This window comes from Cydia fagiglandana, chromosome 24 (genome assembly GCF_963556715.1).
Source record: "Cydia fagiglandana chromosome 24, ilCydFagi1.1, whole genome shotgun sequence".
Taxonomy (NCBI): Eukaryota; Metazoa; Arthropoda; class Insecta; order Lepidoptera; family Tortricidae; genus Cydia; species Cydia fagiglandana.
The window spans coordinates 1,979,016-2,000,621 of NC_085955.1; the positions used below are offsets into that span (position 1 = coordinate 1,979,016).

A 21,606-nucleotide genomic window follows, 5' to 3' on the forward strand; every position below is an offset into this window, starting at 1 on the left:
CAAAATGAAATTTTATTTTGTCAACACAAAGTTCAAATTAGAACGGAACAAGGGACCCTTTTTATAGGTCTCTGGGCGGCTAGAGGATATAATATGGTGACCCGTTTCAATACTATTTTGCAAAGATTAGCCTAACCTAACCTTACCCTTAAGCAGGCGTGTCTCACTCCGCGATTTCGTCGCTTTGCTACAGGTAGCTAAAAGTACATCGGTTCGGCCCCAATTTTGGGAAGCCGCGCGTGGCGCTGTCGCCACCTAGCGGCCATATCTGTGCTGATCGTAACAGACGCGTTTTGTTAGAGAGTGAGTCTTCTGTACTTAGTACTATTATTTATTCTGTGCCTTAAGGCAATTCTTTTGTTGTATTTTCAAGATATGTATGGTAATTATCGTAATAACGTAATTAGTGCGGATACAAAGATTATTAACTACATAATAGTTCGAAGCAATAATCTTAACTGTCCATCGGTGGCACTTATGCCTCTTGTAATAAGGTTTACGAACTGTCAGTTAACAGTGTGGGCGATTGTACCTATAAAAAATAGCATAAGGACGGAATTTCCATATTTGCAACTTTAACATACTTAAGTTACTATTAATTATGTTCAATTATTTATTAACCCATAAAGCATTTATTACAACAATCATAAGTAATACAGGCAAAGGGTTAGGTAAGACATATGTAGGTAGGGTAGATTTACTATTAATTATGGAATTAATTAATCAACCTTTTCAACGCCGTGTCAAACACAAAAACCGGGCAAGTGCGAGTCGAACTCGCGCACGAAGGGTTCCGTACCATAATGCAAAAAAAAAAAAAAGCAAATCAAACGGTCACCCATCCAAGTACTGACCACTCCCGACGTTGCTTAACTTTGGTCAAAAATCACGTTTGTTGTATGGGAGCCCCATTTAAATCTTTATTTTATTCTGTTTTTACTATTTGTTGTTATAGCGGCAACAGAAATACATCATCTGTGAAAATTTCAACTGTCTAGCTATCACGGTTCGTGAGATACAGCCTGGTGACAGACGGACGGACGGACGGACGGACGGACGGACAGCGAAGTCTTAGTAATAGCAAAAAGAATAGATAGTATAGAGGGGTCCTGTCATTGTCAATTTTGTAGTCACGGTACATTTACTGCCATCTATCGACACACGATTAAAACTTAAAATAAAATTGAAAATGTATAAAATAATCAAAATATGTTTACGGATAAATGATTCTTAATTTTTATTGTTCCATACTGACCCATGTTCTTTCACTGATATGTGTTAAAATTGTTAAATACCAAACGGTGTCGTTACCGCCATCTAGCCGAGAATAGGCCAAAGGTAATGGCGCCATCTATTCGAGAATGACTTTTCCTTGGCCGTCCGAGGCACGTTTTTTTCTTAGACTTTATTTATCTTATACGGAGTTATATATATCTCTGGTAATAGGGCCCCGTTTTACCCTTTGGGTACGGAACCCTAAAAACTGTCACATATATGTATATGAAGTTGAACTTTATATATATGCACGTAGGTCGATGTTGCTCTGTGTTCTGTGACAGATTAATCGGTCTTGGCGTTGGACGTACGGTGCGGATATATCCGTCATTGGCTAACAAAAGGTTAACGGTATGTTTTTGTTACAAAGATGGAAATTACAATACAATATCATACAAATCCTCTTTATTGCACATGTACAACCTCAATAAAACATTTATACAGAGAGACATGCATAATACTTACTTAATGTCTTACATGAAGACAGAGGCAACAAAAGGCGGTCTTATCGCTAAAGAGCGATGTCATCCAGACAACCTTTAGTTACTTATGTACCCTATATTGCATACCTTAATAGCACAAATTACAATCTGTGGTGGTAACAGTGGTAACACAATCGGTCCTATCGCTTAATAGTAGTTTATCTACACACATGTCATTAGTGCTCTATAATGCGTTCAGAAACCGTAGGAAATGACAAGCTTTATTACAACCAATTTTACTATGAGAACTTCCTTATCTGTGGTAGTAGAAAAATTTGTACTTTAATGTACATAACGTTATAGATTTTTGTAGCTTATGAGTTTAAATTTGGAACAGCAGTCAAAACTCAAGTAGGTCTCTATTCTAGTACCCATAGATATTAAAACAGTTATCGATACGAAACGTCAATTTAGTATGTTTTTTAAATATAAACCGCACGATATTTGATCTCGAGTGACATGAGAATAGGGACTTCATTCTTTTGTTTAGGAATTAAAAAAAACTACGGATGTGTGACATGCGTGAAAAAAGTTTTCATTCTCCGCCATTTGACGTACAGTTTATCTTTTAGTTAGTTTTAAGTATGTGTTTAGATAAAGTAGTGTATGTAACTGTACATAATTAGGCATTAAAACACTCGTGTGATCCTATTAAGAAACTCACTAACGTTCGTTTCTTAAACCCACACTCGTATTTTAATGCCTCTCATTATGTAGCAGTCACATAAAAGCAATATCTAATACCTGTGACGATTTAAATACAACCGACGAATTGTCGATGGATCGACGAGGTCCAGAAAGACCTGTGTGGCATGCAAGCGGCTGAATGGCGTCAGATCGCACAGGAAAGGACCGAATGGCGCAATCTAGTGTCGGAGGCCAAGATCCACTTCGGGTCGATGAGCCAGCGAAGTAAGTAAGTAAGTATTTAAATACATACAACATAAATCATAATTTTACAAAACTATTGAAACGGATTATATCACGTATATTGAATTCATAATACTACATCCCGACGTTTCGAACCCTTTACAGCGTTCGTGGTCAGCGGGTGTAGGTATTTCATGAGAAACTAATGCGGTAACCGAATGTCAACATTTTAAATAAAAAATATATTTATAAATATATATACTCATAATTGCATTTTTATTAGTGAATAGAATCAGGCGTTACTTTGCGGAAATCAATATTCAATTAAATCTAAAAATATTATTTTGCTAACCCGCGAAAAGACCGTCAACATCTCCTGAGGATGCCTCGTAGAGAGGCGAAACACGTGTCGAGTATTGTTCGTGGTGGTTTGTTAGGGTTCCGTACCCAAAGGGTAAAACGGGACCCTATTACTAAGACTTCGCTGTCCGTCCGTCCGTCCGTCTGTCTGTCACCAGGCTGTATCTCACGAACCGTGATAGCTAGACAGTTGAAATTTTCACAGATGATGTATTTCTGTTGCCGCTATAACAACAAATACTAAAAACAGAATAAAATAAATATTTAAGTGGGGCTCCCATACAGCAAACGTGATTTTTGACCGAAGTTAAGCAACGTTGGGCGTGGTCAGTACTTGGATGGGTGACCGTTTTCTTTTTGCATTTTTTCCCGTTTTTTTTTTGCTTTATGGTACGGAACCCTTCGTGCGCGAGTCCGACTCGCACTTGCCCGGTTTTTTATATTTATTTGTGTATGTATTCTTGCGGTGGGAGTGTGGGAACATTAATTGCATGTAAAAAATACACAGGTAAGTATAACGGGTTAGCACTGATTGACTAGCACGTTATCTTTTCGCAGATTAGCAAAGTAATAATTTGGTTTTAATGCATTTTTATTTATTTTTTACTTGTAGCGTTTTGCTATTTGACGGCAGCGCGGGAGTCGATCGCACGCAACTGCAACACGGCTGTTACGAGCGCTAGGGCTGCACATATTGTCGATAAATTATCGATGAATACTCAATGTATTCTTGGGAAGTTTTTAAATACCTACGAATAATTTGTTTTTGAGCATTTGTGTTTTTTTTTTGTTTATTTATTTAGAACACAAACAGTCACATAATACAAATGGATTTTTAGTACAATGTAGTGTACTTAACATACTTAAGAAACAGACCTGGAGGTTCATTAATGAGTAGGTATATAATGTTAACATACATAATAACCGCAGAAAGAGAAATAAAATTGAAATTATGAGCCATAACAATTTTTTTCTTTAACTTTTATAATGATACATATATTTAAATATCTAGTAATGTATAAATGCTATGTATACTGCGTCTAGACTTAGATAGATTAAATGTGATCCGGGAGAGGTGGTGCTTCCTGCCGTCATACAGTTTTTACTAGTACGGAGGAATCGTTTCCTACTCTGACGAACAACATGCTGTAATGTTAAAATTGTATTCAAAGGAAGTAAAATAAATAGAAAATAAATTTGTATATTGTAATTAGTTTTATTTTTATTGTGGGCTGGATTTCTTTAAATAAAATATAACTTAAACTAAATCTTAAGAAACATTGTGTTATTTTGGGGAACAGTTTTCATTATAAATGTCAATAAAAATGTAGGTACGCATTTTATAGCGAATATTCGGTGCTTCGGCCGAGAGAGTGTCCGAATGTCGAATATTCGGTCACTCTCTCGGAATCAGTATTATATTCTTTGATATATACACTTACGTAGGCCTTATAAAATAAAATAATTCATAACATTCATTAGTATTATCATGTGGCGTCTCTATTTATTATTATCGATATATCGATAACATCACTACCGATTAATCGTTGAACTCTCGCTATCGTTCGCTCAGTTTGTTTATATCTCGAGGAACACGAACCCGCACCGTTATTGTCATAACAATTATTAACGTTAATTGTTCATTAACAATAACAATCATTATTGTGATTTTTTTTTTCAAACGCACAGCGGACGCGAGTGATGCGCGAAATGGAATTGGATATTTATAGTAAGTTTTTTTTTTTTCATTTATTTTAAGTGATTTTAGTCTAAAATGTTTTATGTGATGGGCACCTTTGCAAGTTTGCACCCAGTACAGCTCACGAAGGTCTTTTAGAATGAAATATTTGATGTAGCATTAAAGTTTTTTTTTAACATTTACCTATTGTACTTATAACAAATAAAAAAGTAAAGATTATTAATTAATTTAGATATATTTAAGTTTTTTTCTTTGATTCTAAGTATACATGCCATTAACTTGAAGTAAAGTTAATCTAAATGAGGTTTTCGTGTTTAATATAATGTTTTATTTTTGGTGTCATTGACTTGTAAACTTATTTTATTTTATCGTCTATTTTATGTGGTTGTTTTAAGGAAACATTAATTAAATATTTAGGTATGTAAAAAAATAGCATGTTTACAATTTTGATAAGTTTTATTGGCACAATAGTCTGTCTTTGTAAACATGTATCAAATTAGTCGGACGGAGGACAAACAGACAGACGGACAGACAAACTTCATTGTTCATTACGCACTCCTAAAATCTATAGCATACATTTTAGAGACTATCCAACATACATACTCGTAGGTAAAGTAAATAAATGGGGCATTATCTATGAAAAGGGACCTTATTGTCGATGGCGCTTACGCTGCACAGCGTCGCGCGGCATTGTATTTATATCGGAGCATCTTTAATATTGGCGTAAGCGCCATCGACAATAAGGTCCCTTTTCATAGAAAACGTCACAAATAGGTAACTAAAGTTAGACCAAGAGAAGTCTGCAACGATTTTGACAGCACACGCAGTGCAAGTGTTAATTATACGTCATAATTTCATGGAAGTTTGATGTTTAAAATAACACTTACACTGCGTGTGCTATCAAAATCGTTGCAGACTTTTCTTGGTCTAACTCTAAAACATGGAAATGGCAACCACTCTCCTAAATATAAAACTATTTAAATATTGTATACAAATGTGTAATTATTTATTTATTAAAACTAAATTAAATAATCAAAAGCCAACATAATAAAACTTAATACTAAATACTTAACATACCTACAGGTAAAAAAATTGGCCTAAATCGCCGTCAACGGGCAGGGTGCCCAAAAGGCTGGCCGCATTTCCTCGCTATAGCTAAGCTAATGCGCTGTGCGAAATACTGGCCAGGCCTCTGGTCACCCGAGGCCTCTATTAGGCGCGTCGATAGATCTTTATATAGCCGACGCGCACTTGGCCCCCACGGTCCCAAGGTTTATAAGGTTATACTAACATTTTTATACGATCTTCTATTTATTATGGGTAACCAAATATGTATACTGTTACTGTCTGTCCTTCGGGGCCCCCCGAGGATGGGGGCCGTGGGGACAGGCCCCGTGTGTCCTTATGGTAAAGACGGTACTGTATACAAATTGTGTCAAAGTAATAGCAGTGGATAAAAAACATACACACACCGGTATAATCACTAGATAACATCACCCAAATCTTGTTTTTGTTATTTCTTATTTACATTATCTGGCACCAACGCAAATTAAAATAAAAACATGGCGTCAATGACTTTTGACGTCATCATGTTTTGAGACTTTGCCCTACACATACGGTTGCCATACGCCCGGATTTGTCCGGATATGTCAGGATTTTTGACCTTTTGTCCGAATTGCGGCCGGACTGGCAAGTATCCGAATTTTAAGGAATGACCTTATACATTTTTTTTAACACAGTTTTCATGAATGAAAGAATACATAAAATTATTAGTAAGTAATCAACGAAAACAATAATATTACTTTCAACGATGCAGTACACCGCAGAGAGCAGCGCCCCGCCGGGCGTCGTTCAAGCTACGCCGAATCTCTGTTACAAGAAATGTCCGGATTTTAGGGTGATGTCAGGATTTTTATCAGGACATTTTATTCTTCCATATGGCAACCCTACCTACACATGCCCTCGCTTTTTTGGGTTCCATACCAAAAATGGCCATCAATCGAACACTCGGATCCTGACTTCGGTCGAACTCGGCTCTGCTCGGCTCAGCATCAGCATTGCTCCGAGCAATTATTAGGGTTGGCACCACTTGACTTGCTTTTGCGTGCACGACCCGTTAAATATATATATATAATAAATAAAGTCTAAGAAAAAAACGTGCCTCGGAAATCAAGAAAAAATCATTCTCGAATAGATGGCGCCATATACCATTGGGCTATTCTCGGCTAGATGGCGTTGAAACCGTTTGATATTTAACAATTTTAACACATATCAGTGAAAGAACATGGGTCAATATGGAACAATAAAAATTAAAAATCATTTATCCGTAAACATATTTTGATTAATTTATAGATTTACATTTTATTTTAAGTTTTAATCGTGTGTCGATAGATGGCAGTAAATGTACCGTGACTACAAAATCTACTTTGGCAATAATAGCCCTCTATACTATCTATTCTCTTTGATAGTTTCACCAACCATAAGAATAATTAAACACGGTTAAAATACCAGTTTCTATTATGACAGTTTGATCTTTAGATATGTTTGTGAGATAGCGAAGTTGCAACACACGGACCTTGTATGAAGTTATTAAACCAGTTTACAAACGAGTTAAAAGTCAACTCTGATTCCGTCATTCTATACTGTTACCGTGCCTATACATTTATCTAAACCAGAGATGGGCCGAATATTCGGCAATTATTACGCATTCGACAAGTCTTCCAATGTTCCGCCGAATTATTCGGCTAATATATAATATAACAATTCAACCTATGTATGTGCCACTGGGGCACAGGCCTCCTCTCATGCGCGAGAGGGCTTGGGCTATAGTCCCCACGCTAACCCAATGCGGATTGGAGACTTCACATACACCTTTGAATTTCTTCGCAGACGTATGCAGGTTTCCTCACGATGTTTTCCTTCACCGGAAATACAGTGGTAAATATCAAATGATATTTCGTACATAAGTTCCGAAAAACCCATTGGTACGAGCCAGGATTTGAACCCGCGACCTCCGGATTGAAAAAAAAAATTCGGCTATAGTGCCGAATATTCGGCGAATATTTTTTATTTTTAACCGACTTCCAAATCCCAAAGGAGGAGGTTATCAATTCGGTTGTATGTTTTTTTTTATTTTTTTTTTTTTTTTTTATTTTTTTTTTTATGTTTGTTACTCCATATCTCCGTCATTACTGGACCGATTTTGAAAATTATTTTTTGATTGTATGTATATGCATACAGATTGGTCCCGTTTTTGTCAAAATCCAGTTCTGATGATGGGATCCATGAGGAATCGACGGAACTCCTCAAATCTTAAAGGCATACATATGGTGATTTTTGTGTTTTAAACTTACGCCTTCCCTGAAAATGCCTTCCATGAGAAAAATGTACAGTTCGCGCGAACACACTAGTTTTCTCTCCTATAGGCAATAGTTAACAGCTTGTGGGCATGTAAGTACCTAATGATTTTATCATAGTTCTCTAAATAAAAGGAGGACCTTTTCACGTGCATAAGGGTTAAATAAGAAAATTAACCTTTATAGCCCTTAACTCTTGTGTATGTCTACAGGAAAGACGTAACACAGTTTTCTGTTTGACCCATTAGTACCTACTCTCTTTACGTTTTCCCATTTTCATTATAACACATGATGAGACATGTGAATCCATTACCGGCTCGATTTTGTTTAATAAAATAAGTTTTTTTAAGACTGACATACATATAAATTCACAAAAATAGCTCATACTTAAATCCACGACATTAATTTCCAACGCCCTTAACACGTTCACTACGGCATCGGGTCGAATGTAACCGTTGTAGAACTTTCCTTCGGTGCGAGAGATAATTTGCTGTTCCGTACGCTGGTGCGGGATAGATATCTCTGGATGTAGCAAGAGTAAAAAAAGGATAGGTAGTGTTTTGACAATGTCTACTGGAATATAAGCAATATAGGTAATAAAATACGTATCGGTTACTTTCGACCCCATGCCGACCAGGGCGAAAAATTTTTTCATCTGGTACGGCCAACGGGTCGTCAAGATCCGATGCCCGATGACCCGATAGCCGTACTAGATGAAAGTCTAGTTGAGCTAGTGCAGTCCAAGTGTGTGGGTGTGACAATTAGTGAATTATCGATCATGAAGCGATCGAGAAAAACATTGTTTTTTAGTGAAAAACAAGAAAACGAACATGAAACGGTTAAAAAGAAAAAAGAGGATGTAACTGCCAGGAGGATAATTATTGGTAAGCGTAACATATCTGCCAATAATATTTACACAAGCCCATCAACCTACCACCTACCTACACCATCAAATTGTTCACTAGTTGCAATATCGTCTTTAGTAGGTATCACATAAGTCTATTCACCATATTAAAATTAATATTTTTCGATATCGATGTTTTATTTCTACCCCCAACACTACAAAAATATCGATAATCTGAACAGCCAGTGCGGATATCGGGTGTAAGAGATCCGACAAATTGTTTTTTGTCCAGCATTTTCATTTTAAAATGAATCTACCTACGAATTGAATAGTGACTAGGTTGACTATCAAAGAATATGTTATTTAAAAAATATATGCATAATTCATCGTAAAAACGTAGATAATAACAATTAATTAAGAGAATACCCAACGGTTATTATCGACCCGTTAACGCCATAGAATAAAGTCATGCATCGGATCTAACAGACCCTGTGCCGTGCCCAGGGAAAGTCTTAAAAATTCTTTGCCGTTGCGAACGTGTTAAATGGAAACAGGAAATGAGTAGCATTTTTAACAGCAGACTTGCGGATTTTAATTAAATATGACCCTGCGAAAGGACTTCATTGTGACCTCATTTAAATATCACAAGTTCATTTTAAAATAAATATTATAGTACATAGGTACCTACATACTTAAATTGACTAAGCCCCACAGGAGGCTTGTGCTGTGGGTGGGAAAACACCTATGACTCAAGAACAAATATCTGAGTTCATCACACAAATAAATGCCCTTAAGCCGACCACTGACTAACAGTCCGCCGGACGATATCGGCCGGTCAGTTGTTCGGAACTGTCAAATTTTTGTTCTAACTGACAGGGCGATATCGTCCGGCGGCCTGTTAGTCAGTGGTCGGCTTTACCGGGATTCCCGGGTTAATACGAAACAGGAGCTGAGTTTTAAATATTTTAGGTAAATATACCCGTCTCGCTAAGTGAAGCGGTGCCTAAAACTAGTGCGATAAGGACAAGGCAAAAAATCCCGCGTAAAAATCTCAAAAATCGAGGTTTCATACTCGACTCGTTTTCTCCTCCAAAATTTAACCAATCCTAACCAAACTTGGAAATCTAAATGATTATGAAATTATCTGTGTCGTACCGTTTTGCTTTTTTGGCTAATTGATATCAGTTTTGAATACTACGCCTCTCATTGCGGCATAGTCAATTTTGGCCATTTTGAAGGGCTCTCTAGCGCCTTAAAAAACAAAAATATCAAAAAAAGCAAAACGGTCTGACACAGATATTGATAATATTAATCTGTGTTGAAAAAATCATTGCTCTAGCATCAAAACCCATGGAGGAAACAGTCGAGTACGTTTGTATGGAGAAGTGACCACTCCTGTTGGCTCTTAATTTAGTAGGAAAAAAAACTGCGCCAAAACTTCCACACATTTTTCGTTCCTTCCATTCTATTACCGTCATACAAAGTCTATGAAAAACTTTCATTCTCTGATTAGGATCGAAAGAGCTCTATTGTCAAGGCGTTAGAGTGCGTGTTCAGATATTTTTGCGCACCTCAGCGCTCCAATTTATCTGATAGCGATTGTACAGTGGAACCTGGATAATTGCAATCTCAAGGGACCGGCCAGTTTTTGTCAATTAACCAGGTTTTTCATTTAAGCAGGTCGTGTCAATTAACGAGGTTCAAAAAATGGTTGTCAATTATAGAGGTTTTCATTAATAGAGGTTGGGTTCTGGCAAATTTCTTTTATGGAGGTGCAAATAACCATTTAAAGTAGATTCACACGCTTAAGTTCTGGGTTTCTGGTCTATATATTGCTTCTGTCTATAGTTACTTGCACTTTTAGACTACATTAATTAGCTAATTACCACTTCATTTTCTTATCATTTGGGTTTAAAAAATTCCCTTGAATTGTACAAGAAAGTTTTATTAGAATGTAAAAAGCATACTTTGTTTTTTATTGATCAAAACTATTTTACCTACTTCAGGCTGTGAAAGATACCCAATAAATAAATTAAATTCTGGATGGAGATATAAATAAAATGATCATTGCTATTAAAATATTGTTTCTGCTGTCTACAACTACATTATTTCAATTACAGAGGTAATAGATAAGACTCGTTTCAGTAATAGAGGTAAAAACAAGAGCAAAAAACAAAGAGGAAGAGAGAGAGAGAGAGAGAGAGATAGCGGATTTTTTTAGCACAGTGTCAATTATAGAGGTCTTAAGTTGCGATATGGTCAATTACAGAGGCAAAATTACCAAAAGCACTAAAATCTAAATTGCAATTATAGAGGTTCCAAAATTTCAATTATAGAGGCCTTTTGGACTCAAGGGACCGGGACCGGCCTTTTGGTTGCAATTATTGAGGTTTTCCTTTTATCCAGGTGCCAATTAACCAGGTTTCACTGTATAATGGATTATTTAATTATTTGCATCGCAACTGATTATTTTATGATTACAATATTTACCTACTTAGTAGCTACACAACTACAGGGTGCATATTTAATTACACAAACGGGTCTACCGTGATAATATATGTAAATAAATATGTGTACAAAACGCGAGAGCTTAAAGACTTTCAAGTGTTAAACTACAGGGTGATTTCGAGATCGTGAAGCAAAAGAACAAGAAAACGCTTTAAACTCTCGCGTTTTAATTATATCGCGGTAGACCCGTTTGTGTAATTAAATAAGAGAACAAGACATCATACAGAATTCAAAAATGACCCCAGTGATGTTAATTATTGTTTATTAGTTTTATCACCATTTTTTAGATGACAAGTAGAAAAAAAAACATTTTGTTATACAATTTGGTCACCCTACTCAATGTGACGTCTTGCCGCTTTCCATATAGTGCATGTCAAAAACCATAGAGTGACCATGATTACTTAGTATAAGATTTTTTTATATAAATGGGCTTACTCATGGCCACAGACTAGCCGAGGCGTAGACGTGGCCTACGATGGAGCGAGCTCGCCCAGAAGGTGCCTGTTCACTCTTGATTTGAAGATGAATTTAACTTGAAAAATATAACAAGTTATCTTTTAATTAAATACTTCCACATGATAATGTGGATCATTTACGGAGTCGGAAAAAGTGATTTTGGATCTCGACCCAGAGATCATCCTGTATATATATATTTTTTTATCTTTGTGATGACAAAGGAAAAACAAGGTTATCAAACAGTTTATTTTTGTTTTTATCTTTGTTTTTGTATCAAGGAATAAACATACGTATGACGCTAGTTTTGTTTATATTATATAACAACAATTATAACTTAACGTCGACAAAATATTATAAAAAATATAACCCGTTAGTTTATACGAATGTATCTTTTTGTATTTGGTCGGATTGGTGTGGTGAAAAATTGTGTGTTTCACTCGGGGGCAAATTTTGTTTAACCCTCGTGCTTTGAAACCCTCGCAACGCTCAAGATTCCATTTTTCGAACCACTCGCTACGCTCGTGGTTCAATTTTGGAATCTTTCGCTTGCTCGGCTATCAATATTAGCACGAGCGGTTAAACAACAACTTTGCCCCCGAGTGAAACAAATAACTAAGGTTTACTCGGGTAATTCCGAATGTCGAAAACTGTCGGATAATTCCGAAATGAGACTTTTATTATCATGGAATCAAGGGTGATTTTCATCTGAATTTCGGAATTATCCGACATTCGGTATTACCCAAATACACCTTAATCTATACTCTTTAAATTTAATATTTCTAAGCTCGAAATTTTAGTTCTTGCCTTAATCTTTCTTTATCTTGATTTTATTACAGTCGTGCTGATTTAAATATCTGTTATAGTCACGTTAGATAAGAATATTAATGTTGAAATAAAATAAATAGCTATTATTTTCACCTCAACTGCTTCAACAGTTGCTAGCATAAATATCTACTCAAACATAGCTAAGAACCGCCGCAAGACAACACAGCATCGAAATCGGTTCATCCGTATGAGAGCTACGATGCCCCAGACAGACACAGGCAGGGCGTCCGCTAGATGGCTCAAGTGTGCGGGTACCATTACCAGTGGGGAGACACTCCTGACTTCGGGCACAGAATAAATAATAGTACTAGGTACAGAAGACTCACTCTCTAACAAAACGCGTCTGTCACGATCAGCACAGATATGGCCGCTAGGTGGCGACAGCGCCACGCGCGGCTTATGGCAAACCCCAAAATTGGGGTCGAACGGATGTCAATGTACTTTTAGCTACCTGTAGCAAAGCGACGAAATCGCGGAGTGAGCCACGCCTGCTTCGGGCAAACTCGGCTCCGTTCGGCTCAGCATTACTCCGAGCAATTACTAGGGTTGGCACAGGTTGGCATCATTGACCTCCTTTTGCGTGCACGACCACAGATAAGATAATTGAATGTTGACAACCGTAAATAGTCGAAAGGGATAGTGCATGCCGTATGTTAGGAAGGGATATCACGATTCGACCCTGAATCGCTGTTAAACTACGGTTTTGTAGGAAGTTTCCTTTCTGTACGGTGTTCATGCACGCAAAGGGACGTCAAGTTTGTCTCAACTAGAGATGCACCGGATATCCGGCTACTATCCGGTATCCGGGCTATCCGGTCATTATTTTTTTACCCGGCCGGATACCGGATAGTGATGACCTACTATCCGGCCGGATACCGGATAGTAACATTGCTTGATTTTGGAGTAAACAAATTGGATTTAAGAAACAGACACGGTCATAATCGTAATACTTGTTTATTATTTTAAAACAATTTAATCATTCCACTGACTTGCACGCGCACTCATTTCGAACCTAGAAATAAGTCCGCGCGAACGTTCACTAGGAAACAGGTCAAACCTGCAGAATGCGCACCTGAAAAACCGAAATGAAGGTATAGTTCCGCTGGCCGAATATTCGGCGGCCCGATACCGGATATTCGGCCGATGGTCAGGCCTCCGGTATCCGGCCAAACAATTATCCGTTGAATCTCTAGTGTCAACCCTAATAATTGCTCGGAGCAATAACTGAGCCGAGCGGAGCCGAGTTTTCCCGAAGTCAGGAGTGTCTCCCCACTGGTAAAGGGGTAATAAATAACATATAATGTTTATTTTTAGATTTCGTTTTTAAGTTTTGTAGGTTAGTTATTTAATTATGTTTTAGGTATGGTATTATATTGTTTCTAGGTATTAAGTTTTTATGCACTAATAAATAATATATGTGAATAATATTTGTTTTGACAGATATGCTGACGTCGCCAGAAGGCCTGCAGTATTGGTTCACGGAGTTCGACGGATGGGTATGCAGGTTCAATGCCAGCTTCAGCTTGTCAAGGTAATTAATAAATATACTAATTAATGTCATGTCAATGCCTGAGCGCTGGTGGCCAAGAGCGCTGGTGGCCTAGCGGTAAGAGCGTGCGACTTTCAATCCGGAGGTCGCGGGTTCAAACCCCGGCTCGTACCAATGAGTTTTTCGGAACTTATGTACGAAATATCATTTGATATTTGCCAGTCGCTTTTCGGTGAAGGAAAACATCGTGAGGAAACCGGACTAATCCCAATAAGACCTAGTTTCCCCTAGTTGGAAGGTCAGATGGCAGTCGCTTTCGTAAAAACTAGTGCCTACGTCAAATCATGGGATTAGTTGTCAAGCGGACCCCAGGCTCCCATGAGCCGTGGCAAAATGCCGGGATAACGCCAGGAAGAAGAAGAAGAATGTCATGTCAATGCCACAGGGCGGACACGCCATACATCAAAAATCATTTGCGTTTATATGCGCGGCACATGTGTACACGCGTCATTGTATGTGTGGGTAAGTCGCTTGAGAGGACGCTAGAAGTCCGCCAGATTCATGTCGCGGCCAGTCGCGGGGCGAGGTAATGCGAGTCGGGGCGGGGCGGGGCGTGGCCGTTCTGTATGATAATATTAATACTTATTCTGTGACAAAACTAGAGGCACGTGACACCTAAATAAGTCCTGTGCATAAACTATAGGGGGCAGCACAGGAGCCGTCAAATTTTTGGCGCGAGGCGTAAATGTGTCATTTATGCTTCCGATGTAGCCCACAAGATGGCAGAACCTGCTATGCACAAGGAAACGTACCGACGAGAACGGTAGATGGTAGCACTTCCTTTGGCAAATGTACATGTGCACATATGTTATGTTACTTATTTGAATAATAAAATAAATAAAAAATAAAATAAAAATGTTACTATTGGAAGGCCGCAAAAATATGTGACACACTCTTATGGCTCTGCAAATAAGATCGTGTCAGATATATTTGCGGCTTTCGTGGTGTAACATATTATTGCAGGGGACTGTACTACCTATATATGATACAAGATTTTTCTTACATTTATAACTAATTATATTTTTCAGGTCGCTTCCAAATCTTCATGAAAACGCCAGCCACACCCAAAAATGCCAAAACTGTGCCAAAGAACAGACAGAAAATAAACATGAAACACGGCCAAGTTCTGAAAACGGAATCGTTGAAACACAGCCAAGTACAGAAAATCAAACACTCCACGAATTCATTGTTAATGGATTGTTAATTGCACAGAAAAAAGATAAGATACGAAATAATACTGACTTTTTGAATATTTTCAAGGGAAATGATGATTTTACGCACTACGATTATGTATTGCTGTCAACTGTGAAGGAAAATGGAAGAAAACATTATTTTAAATATATATTACGGTCTAAGATTTGATTAATTTGTTTTATTGAATAGAATAGCATTTATTCGTAAGCACAAACGAACGAGACAATAGGTACATAATATAAAAGAAATGCCGCGCGATGTCCCGGCATTTTGCCACGGCTCATCGGAGCCTGGGGTCCGCTTGACAACTAATCCCAAGAATTGACGTAGGCACTTCTACGAAAGCGACTGCCTTCCAACCCAGAGGGGAAGCTAGGCCTTATTAAGATTAGTCCGGTTTCCTCACAATGATTTCCTTCACCGAAAAGCGACTGGTAAATATCAAATGATAATTCGTACATAAGTTCCGAAAAACTCACCTCCCGCTCCACAGACATTGGGCCCGATTCGGATTTTGAAATAGACATCTATTTATTAGATATCTTTTAGACATCACCAAGGTACGATAACGATATGTTTAAGATCTAACCTGTCAAATTAGACATTTTCGCGATTCTGAAGATACTCTTGAACGATTTCCACAGGATATGACTTAGAGATCCAATTCACATCTAATAGATATCTTACTCTACCTAACGTAAAAGTGACATTGGTTGCCCGAATTGCGCTGTAAAAGGGAACTAGTTGATATCTAAACTATAACGTCTCTAAAATGGATCTAGTACGTGTCGTCTCTTGTGAATATCTTGAAGTTCGAATACGGCGGATTGAGAATTGAGTAAAACAAAACGCCTGATCAAAATCATATAGCATCTTATAGCAAATCAAATGATTTGCACTTTTAATAATATATTCTTACAAAATAGACTAGGAATCCTCCAGACCGAGTTTAGAGCAATTATTTCATGCAACCGAATGATGCCAAAAATGCGGGGGTGCGCGGGACGAGGTGAGCGAAATCCCGTGCCGTGATTGGTCCGTTCAAAGACACGGACGTCACACTAAGACACTTTCGACTCGAACATGGAGTAAAATTACCGTATATGCGTGGCAGAGGGGGTAGCGCGACTATGCTAAGTCTGGAGGATGTTTTGTCTGTGTCTTACAATCACTACATATACTTAACACCCTATAAAACAAAGTCCCCTGCTGCGTCTCTCTGTATGTATGTATGTATGTATGCATGTTCGCGATTTATATGCAGTTTTCAAAGTTTTTCACCAATAGATAAGTTCTTGAAGAGGTGTATAATTTGTAGAGATGCACCAGATATTCGGTTACTATCCGGTATCCGGCCTATCCGGCTATTATTTACCGGATACCGGATAGTGACCTACTATCCGGCCGGATACCGGATAGTAAAATTGTTTGATTTCGGAGTAAACAAATTGGATTTAAGAAACAGACACGGTCATAATCATATTTGTTTATTATTTTAAAACAATTAGTCATTCCACTGACTTGCACGCGTATACTCATTTCGTACCTAGAAATGAGTCCGCGGGAACGTTCACTAGGAAACAGGTCAAACCTGCAGAATGCGCACCTGAAAAACCGAAATGTAGGTATAGTTCCGCTGGCCGAATATTCGGCGGGCGGAACCGGATATTCAGCCGATGGTCAGGCCGAATATCCGGTATCCGGTATCCGGCCCAACAACTATCCGTTGCATCTCTAATAATTTGTTAAGGTTTTGTGTAGCCCTTGAGAAGCCGGGGCCAGTCGCCAGTACCAAAACATAATCATATCGGGCCTCTCGCCAGTGCCGGATTTACCACTAGGCTGAGTAGGCTGAAGCCTAGGGCGGCAGAATTTAGAGGGCGGCAAATTTGGGTCAAAAAATATTGGAATTTTGCCGCTCCCCTATTTATTTGTAAAATTTAAATAATAAGCATTATTTGTCGATTTTGCCGCCCTCTGTCATGTCAAGACCTTTTATACTAAGACAGACAGACGGCCAGACGGAGGAGCAACGTTACTAATGGACGGAACCCATATAGGACAACCAAGTGATCCTAAGATATGGGTTACGGTTTTTTCCTTTTGAAGTACGGAACCCTAAAAATGTACCTACTATTTTCTCGATTTTTTTTTCAAAACCTATAAGTGAGGGGGATAGGGGCGGCAAAATCGGCATAGCCTACGGGCGGCAAATATCTAAATCCGGCACTGCCTCTCGCGATTTTATTTTATGTGATACTGAGTCAGAAAACGAGCAGAAGAGCCGCCTGATAGGAAGCGGTCATCATCGCCCATGGACATAAAGCAACATCACAAGGAGCCACGTGTTAAGTTGGTGTCTCTTCTTCTTCCTCGCGTTATCCTGGCACTTTGCCACTCATGCCACAGAATAAATAATAGTACTATACTATGGGCAATTGGGCACAGAAGACTGACTCTCTAACAAAACGCGTCTGTCACGATCAGCACAGATATGGCCGCTAGGTGGCGACAGCGCCACGCGCGGCTTATGGCAAACCCCAAAATTGGGGTCGAACGGATGTAGTTTTAGCTACCTGTAGCAAAGCGACGAAATCGCGGAGTGAGCCACGCCTGCTCATGCGAGCAAAACAACAATGTATTGATTTTTAGGGTTCCGTACCCAAAGGGTAAAACGGGACCCTATTACTAAGACTTCGCTGTCCGTCCGTCCGTCCATCCGTCCGTCCGTCCGTCTGTCACCAGGCTGTATCTCACGAACCGTGATAGCTAGACAGTTGAAATTTTCACAGATGATGTATTTCTGTTGCCGCTATAACAACAAATACTAAAAACAGAATAAAATAAAGATTTAAATGGGGCTCCCATACAACAAAACGTGATTTTTTAACCAAAGTTAAGCAACGTCGGGAGTGGTCAGTACTTGCTTGGGTGACCGTTTTTGCTTTTTTTTGTTTTTTTTTTGCATTATGGTATGGAACCCTTCGTGCGCGAGTCCGACTCGCACTTGCCCGGTTTTTGCTAAGCATTCTCTCAAAGGTCAATACAATTGTATATATTGTATATTAAGTGTACATTACTGTAGTCCCGCTGAAAGTGTTAATAATACTTAAACAGAGATGGCGCCACCATTACTGATGGAAGTAATGGAGAAACAGTGTTGGTCGTTATCGAAATGGCTTCTGTGCGATTATGAAAATGGCGTTCATGAGGTTTCGAAAGTATGGCTGGCAGTACAAAATACTAACACTATTTTATTACATGTCTAAATAGCGTTGGTGGCCTAGAGTTAAGAGCGAACTTTCAATCCGGAGGTCGCGGGTTCAAACCCCGTCTACTTATGTACGAAATATCATTTGATATTTAACCAGTTGCTTTTCGGTGAAAGAAAACATTGTGAGGAAACCGGACTTATCCCAATAAAGCCTAGTTTCCCCTCTGGGTTGGAAGGTTAGATGGCAATCGCTTTCGTAAAAACCCTACGCCAATTCTGGGATTAGTTGTCAAGCGGACCCCAGGCTCCCATGAGCCGTGGCAAAATGCTGGAATATTAACGAAAGGAAAGAAGAAGAAAGATTGACTAACGCTAGAATAGTACTCTTTATTATACTGTGCTAGAACCGACCGGGTCCGGGCCGACGCTTCCGACACTACGTTTTCTGTAGAATAAGAAATGCCGGACGTCTCGGCCCGGACTCTGATCCAGACGTTGTAGTGTTACTTAAATAATTGTTAAACGCCGTGAAATTGCTGACATTTTGTATTTAATAAATATTATTAAAGGCCATGTCGATTGTCCTAGTTTACTCAGTAAAATTTCTTTCACTGTTCCCTTAAGAAGGTTAAGGCACTTTCGTCCCATTAGTATTAATCAGGCTTCCACTAAATATAGAAAAAACAGTTTCTTATGCAGGGCAGGCATGAGTTTAAATAAAGTTTTACTGAATTTAGACTTCGATGTATTTAGTGATAGCATATCGGTAATAAGAAATAAATTAATTGCATTTTTTATGGGTGATACTTCTAGCGCGGGTTCGGGCTTGGCTTACTGAAGTTATACGAGTACTACATGGGTGCACTTGTATATATATATATATATATTTGTATTTTCTGTATTTCGGTTTTTTCTTGAAGTTTTGTGCAGTCGGCGGTGGAAGTGCATGGCCACTTTATGAATGTTTTCCATTCCTAATGTGCCTATGCAGTCTTGCAGCTAGTTGTACACAGGAACCTTGGCTTGTGCTGTTGCTTAACTTGTGTGTGTAACTGATTTGTGATTATATTTCTTCTTTATTTACCTACTTAATTTTTATAAGTGAGAACCTGTAATTGGCTCTGTGAATCTATTTTAGTTTTTGGAAATGTTTTTAGCTGTTGGTTTTCCATGTATGTAATAAAAATAAAATAAATAAAATAAAATAAATAACTATTTAAATTACTTACTTAAAAATTCAGAAAGGTGTAGCCAGCAAGCTCTTTACGCTTACCTGAGACCATGAAAAATAGGATCCCGTTTGGGTACGGAACCCATATAAAAAGATTTTAAATTATTTAAGGGCCAACAGGAGTGGTCATTTCTCCATACAAACGTACTCGACTGTTTCCTCTGTGGGTTTGATGCTAGAGCAATGATTTTTTCAACACAGATTAATATTGTCAATACCTGCTTTGGACCGTTTTGCTTTTTTTAATATTTTTGTATTTGGCGCTAGAGCCCTTCAAAAATGGCCAAAATGGCCTCATTGACTATGCCGCAATGAGAGACGTTACCTAGTATTCAAAACTGACGGTCCGACACAGATAATTTCATAATCATTTAGATTTCCAAATTTGGTTAAGATTGGTTAAGTTTTGGAGGAGGAAAGTCGAGTACGAAACCTCGATTTTTGAGATTTTTACGCAGGATTTTTCGCCTTGTCCATATCGCACTTGTTTTAGGAGCCGCTTCCGTTAGCGAGACGGGTATAGTTACCTAAAATATTTTAAACTCAGCTCCTGTTACGTCTTAAATAAAAATACGTTTTAATATAGTGATTGTATTACAGATCAGGATCACTCTTATTAGTTTGATGTTTCTTCAATAAATATCCAGCATTTGACTTCACCAAGTGTTCAGGAGATATATTTCCATAAGCCACCGGGTTTACAGCTGACAGGGTCACACCAGGTTGCGAGTATGATAGGGTCGCTGACACTGAGGCCCATTTTGGGGATATAGGGTCTATTTTGTACTTTAACATGTTTACTTCTGAAATTGAAAATATTTATTTCAGATTTGCATCCATATTTGTTAGTATAACTTAGGAACTAATGTTACTTTTTACACCTAGTGTATGTACATACACGGTGTAACATGAGTAAACCGAATAATTTTAACCACGCATTTCTGAGGTCAAAAGAAGTAAAAAATGTAACATGAGTTTAGGTCAATTTCGCCAAAAAAAATTTTTTTTTTGTTTTGTTTTTTCAGTTTTTTGAATGTATTTGTACATAAAAAATAAACTTTTATTGGTAAACTTGTCACTTAAAATTGATTTTTACATTTTTTTTTCGTATAACCTACTTTTTGCAAAGTGTTACTTGTCACTTTTTAACATCTATCAATAAGGATATTTAGACTACGTCCCATAGCAGCAATATCACCATCAAAAAGGCCTTTTACACTATGTAACAAATAAAAACTTGTTTTTTTTTAAATTAATAATAACTCTGAAACTAGGCGAATTTCAAAAAAGTTTATAGGACATTTTTGTCTCTAAATATGATCACGAATACGCTGTTAAAATTATTCGGTTTACTCATGTTACACCGTGTATATTTAAACTATTAACCTAAACTATTTTCTAAATTTAAGAAAACCAATATTCATTTTTCAGATTTTCAGGCCTTTCGCAATAACGAAATGAAATGAAATTCTGAAAATGAATTAAATAATTGAATTTCTGAAATGGAGGGTTCGTGTGTAGAAGAATTCGATAAGTACTTATATGGTTATGGGTTCATTCATTTTGGATTCACATGGCTATTGATCGCAGCTCGCAGGGCTGGAAAATTTAAAATAAATTGTAATACATTCATTAATGTTTCCTAAATAACCTGTCTACAATCTTAAATAAAAAATATTTTTTTTTTAAGTTTATATTTAACTTTTATTATTTCGGTGAACATTTCGAACCTGTAAATTTACT

At 37.8% G+C, this 21,606-nt stretch overlaps 1 protein-coding gene across 1 annotated transcript; it reads left to right on the forward strand.

Moving 5' to 3' along the window:
- Positions 1 to 4,551: 4,551 nt before the first annotated feature.
- Positions 4,552 to 15,627, forward strand: LOC134676291 (uncharacterized). Its single transcript, XM_063534664.1, has 3 exons — positions 4,552 to 4,716; positions 14,116 to 14,206; positions 15,253 to 15,627. Exons 1-3 carry the CDS (start codon positions 4,689 to 4,691, stop codon positions 15,584 to 15,586), a joined length of 453 nt encoding a protein of 150 aa, XP_063390734.1. The 5' UTR covers positions 4,552 to 4,688; the 3' UTR covers positions 15,587 to 15,627.
- The last annotated feature ends 5,979 nt before the right edge of the window (positions 15,628 to 21,606 follow it).